This window comes from Echiichthys vipera (genome assembly GCF_963691815.1).
Source record: "Echiichthys vipera genome assembly, chromosome: 18".
NCBI lineage: Eukaryota > Metazoa > Chordata > Actinopteri > Perciformes > Trachinidae > Echiichthys > Echiichthys vipera.
Genome location: NC_139843.1, coordinates 16,511,159 through 16,515,416, shown reverse-complemented (window position 1 = coordinate 16,515,416; position 4,258 = coordinate 16,511,159). Strand labels below are relative to the sequence as shown.

The window sequence follows — 4,258 nt, the reverse complement described above, 5'->3', positions numbered from 1 at the left end:
AGATGGTTAGCAGGGACTACACCCCCTAAATTGAAGGTAAAAGAGTTCATTATTACATTATTACATTTACTTAAACCGTAAACTTTGGTATGTAGTAGATAAGTATGTAGTAGGCCTTTATACAGTACTTTATTCGTATGTTTTATGGACTTGGGACATGACAACAGTGAGCCAGCATGTACAGGACCCGAAACTGAAGCAGCAAAATGGATTTCAGCCACCACTATTTTTTTTTCTTTTCTTTTCTTTTTTTTTCTTTTCTTACTGTGACATGTGTAAAATTCTTTTTATTCTGTAAAAAAGAAAAGAAAAAAGGCCTGTTGCTAACTATTAGAAAATGTTTGCTGAAAAAGAAAGAGGAGCAGGAATGCAGGTGTCAGGTAAAAACCTCATGATTGTTGCCTTTTGAAAACTTTTCAATTGAAAAGAGGAAGGATGTCGAGCTAAAACAAGGCAGGAAAAAAAAACTTTTCTGTCAACATTGTTTTCATTTTTCAGAAAAGTTAGAATCTTAAAGTCCGTCTCGGCTGAGAATTGTCATCTGTGGTGTAAGCTTTACTGTGCAGAACGATGTTTATGTAAAGTCTAACACTGGGAAGTTATCTCCACAATTTGTTGTACGAAGAAAGAGGAGGACGTGGATGCACAAGACTCATTTTGTTGGTTTGGAAAGCCAATCACTCTTCTGATGTGACCCCGGGAAACCTCACCTACTGTGAACACACTGGACAATGGACTTTTCATTGAAGCAGGACACATACCTGTATATTGACAGGTTCTGTATTTTCAAATAAGGGCGAGGGATTAGATGACATTTGTAGAATTTAATTTAATTTTTAACGAGGAAATTGTTTTTACTGCTTTTATCAGACAAAAAGAGTTTGTATAGCCTAAGTCTTAAACATCTTATTGAAATACAAGGTTCTGCTGAACTAATTTGTCCTGACGTGGGATGAATAAATTGACAAAAATCTGCCATTATATTAGTAATGACATAAATGATGTTTGGGTTAAACAGGCAGCATCGTCTGACCTAAAGAATGACGGGGAAAACCATAATATCTGAATAAATTCTTCTTTTTATGAACACAGCTCACAGCTCCTGTGTATATACGTACAGATAAAACTGTAAACCTAGTCTATGTCAGTACTAGACACTGCACATACAGTATAATGACAATATGAGTTCTTTACTGTATTGTACACATTTTATCTTTTTTCAATCTATAATCCATCACACAATACTGTACCTCATTTACGTTTTCAAGTCAGTTAAATTCCTCTCATGGAGTTTCTCCTCTGTCTGTCTCTGGATGTCCTTACAGTACCTCCAAGGTTTGGACACGGATGATAGTGAAGGAATAAATTCAGTCTCTGCTTTGTTTTCCTCTTACAGAGTCCAGAAATGTAGGTTCAGATGTTGAGGCTCCAGGACATGTATGGGAGGCCCCGTGGGCCCCATTGGAATGGGGCCGTGGGAGGTTCTGAACCCGGGCAGGGGTGGATCTGGAGTGGATAGGATGTAGTCAATGCTAAACTTAATCTCTGACTCTGGTTTCCCCTGCTGGGTGGGGTTTAGCATGAGGTGGTTTTGCTGAGGGCCCGGCCTCGGCCTCTCAGGGTTCAAAGGGCAGCAGAGGGTGGAGTCGGGTTCAGGGCGCCGAACTGCGGATACGTGATTGCTGTGGCTCTCCAAAGGGTGGAAAGGAGTTTCTCCTGGATCGCGGAAGCCGATTTTCATGTTCCTCCTGCGCCGCCGCCGCCGAAAGTTGCCATTTTCAAACAAGTCGAGCATGGATTCACAACCAGTGGCAAAAGTCCAGTAATTTCCCTTTCCTTTTTCATTGCCCTCTGTCCGAGGAACCTGTGGGAAATAAGAAAAATAGGTAATAATGGTTAAAAAATATCACACAAGTGACACAACCAATATTAATAATAAGAACTGCACTATACTGGGGAAAGGAGAAAGACCCCTAAACTACAGTCTGTCCTTCTCTATTACCAAGATAAGAAAGGGATATAATAAAAAGACTAAAATCATGGCAAATTCCCTGAAACATTCTTGTTAAATTGATAGAATTCCCCATTAAGTGCTACCTTGATGAAGCAGCTGTTGAGAGACAGGTTGTGCCTGATGGAGTTCTGCCAGGCTCTCTGGTTGGAGCGATAGTAAGGAAATCTCTTCATGATGAACTCGTAGATGCCGGACAGAGTGACCCGCTGCTCGGGGCTCTGCTGGATGGCCATGGCTATCAGAGCTATGTAGCTGACACACAGACACACACACTTTAATCAGGCAACACAGTGTGACAAGGTGAAAAGAAACACACCATAAAGTCTTTTGATATTTAGGTTTTTTTGACATTCATGTGTAAAAAAGATACTAATCTCCGCATTTACCAAATATGTTTACTTTATTTTAAGATGTTAATCTTCTGACCTTACTTAAGCCCATAGAAAAAGGTAATACCGTGGTAAAGCTTCCCTTTGCAACAAACTTACTTAACAATTTGATAAAGGTCACAACATCTAGAAAATTACCATAATGCACTGTTATTATAACAAATAAATACATATTAAATGTTCTATGGGATAGCCTATGAATGAAAAGATATATTAATTTTGTTTACCAAAGAAGACGGTATGTTAATATTGTTAAAATGTAAAATTGTCTAAATGGACATATTCAGGTAAGTAACACGTCATTTTTTAAACTTTTAATAATGATAATAATAATAATAATTTAACATATGCACAATTCTCATAAATGCTAATAAACGAATCAAACAGTGTTAGGTATATTTTTTTTAGCTATTAAAGAACCAAACAGCACATTATGGTTAGCGTAGTGTGAATGGAATGCAGGTTTTGAATGTTATCTTTAATTTATTTAAACAGATGTATGTCCTCACAAGAAACAAGACTACTGTATAAAATATCTTATCTATATATTTGAAACTTTGACAAAAGTGTAAATGAAAACAAAAATCAACTAATATTAACAGAAAATAATGCGCCACTAAAGGGAAATCCTGCAACTGACTCAAAATGTGGCTCAACAGTAAACTCTACATATTATCTAACCATGCCTCTTAGAGCAAGGTTTTTGTGATTAGTTATATGTTTTAAAAGCTACTGTATCATACAGAATGTACATTTTGTGTACACCAGTAAAACTGAGTAGGCTGCACTAAAGACTGTCCAACTTGAGGGGGAAAAAGCTCAAATCATATCACTTTTGAAAGAGAAAAATAAATCCTACTAAATGTATATTACGTACTGGTAGACAAAGTGATGTAAAACAGCTTTAACAAAGTTAAATAAAAGAAAGTAAAAAAGAAAAAGGTTCATACCTGTATGCTGGTCTACACATTTTCTTCTCTTCGTCTGTGCTGGAGGAAGGATATCCGTCTCCATCGTAGTTGAAACAGTTGAAGGGGTAGTTAGAGTTATCAAACATACCTATGCTCTGAGGAGTCGGACGTGTGATCCAAACAGTTTGGCTCCTCTGACTCTCCTGGCCAAAGCCCAGCAGCAACACCCTGTCCTGATGCTCTGCTGTGCCACCATGCTCTGCTCAGCCAGCTGACACTCACTCTGAGCTCTGCTGATGACGGCTGCCTCCAGCCCCCCTCTCCCCTCCACGTCCCAGCTGCTCTCCACGAACGGCTGCGGGTCTCTGCACTCAGGACCACCTCTCTGAGTTCTGGTCTTCTGATTCACACATCTAGATTTTTGACAACGTACTGTCTCTCATTTCTCAAAATTATCTATTTTTGGGAAGAATACTAGTAGGTGAAACCTTAATTTACTTAAAACTTAAACAAACATCAAAGACAAGAGTGGAATAACTCAATTATATTCTACATAAAGTATAAGTAGTAAAGAAATATAGTCTTTGTGTCTTAAAATAATTGTCTAGGATATTTATTCAGATATTACAGATGGTTTAGCTGTGAAGTTTCTGACAATACTTCATTCTCTTATCTTGTGTTTTTTTCCAATGCAAACCTAATTGTGTGGAGTTACAACCAGGCCTATAGCTAAATAGCGATACACTTAGTAGAACTAGAGGGATGTTTTCCCTCTGAATTGCAGAGTAAAATTGGAAAGTCCAGCAAAGAAAAATCTTAAATGCAGAGCCAGTGGGCTTCAGTGCATCAAAATTGCCCTCGGCAATGTACATAGCTGTTAGGCCTGGGCTGACTGGGGAGCATGCTTTGTTCCCTTCCATATTTGTATTTTCAGCAGCATTCAG

At 38.3% G+C, this 4,258-nt stretch overlaps 1 protein-coding gene across 1 annotated transcript; it reads right to left on the bottom strand.

The window, feature by feature from the left end:
• Positions 1 to 1,390: 1,390 nt before the first annotated feature.
• Positions 1,391 to 3,570, bottom strand: foxl3 (forkhead box L3; the record flags this gene model as incomplete). Its single annotated transcript, XM_083933444.1, has 3 exons — positions 3,354 to 3,570; positions 2,098 to 2,266; positions 1,391 to 1,864 (listed from the first exon to the last, which is right to left on the bottom strand). Exons 1-3 carry the CDS (start codon positions 3,458 to 3,460, stop codon positions 1,391 to 1,393), a joined length of 750 nt encoding a protein of 249 aa, XP_083789570.1. The 5' UTR covers positions 3,461 to 3,570.
• Between the last annotated feature and the right edge of the window lie 688 nt (positions 3,571 to 4,258).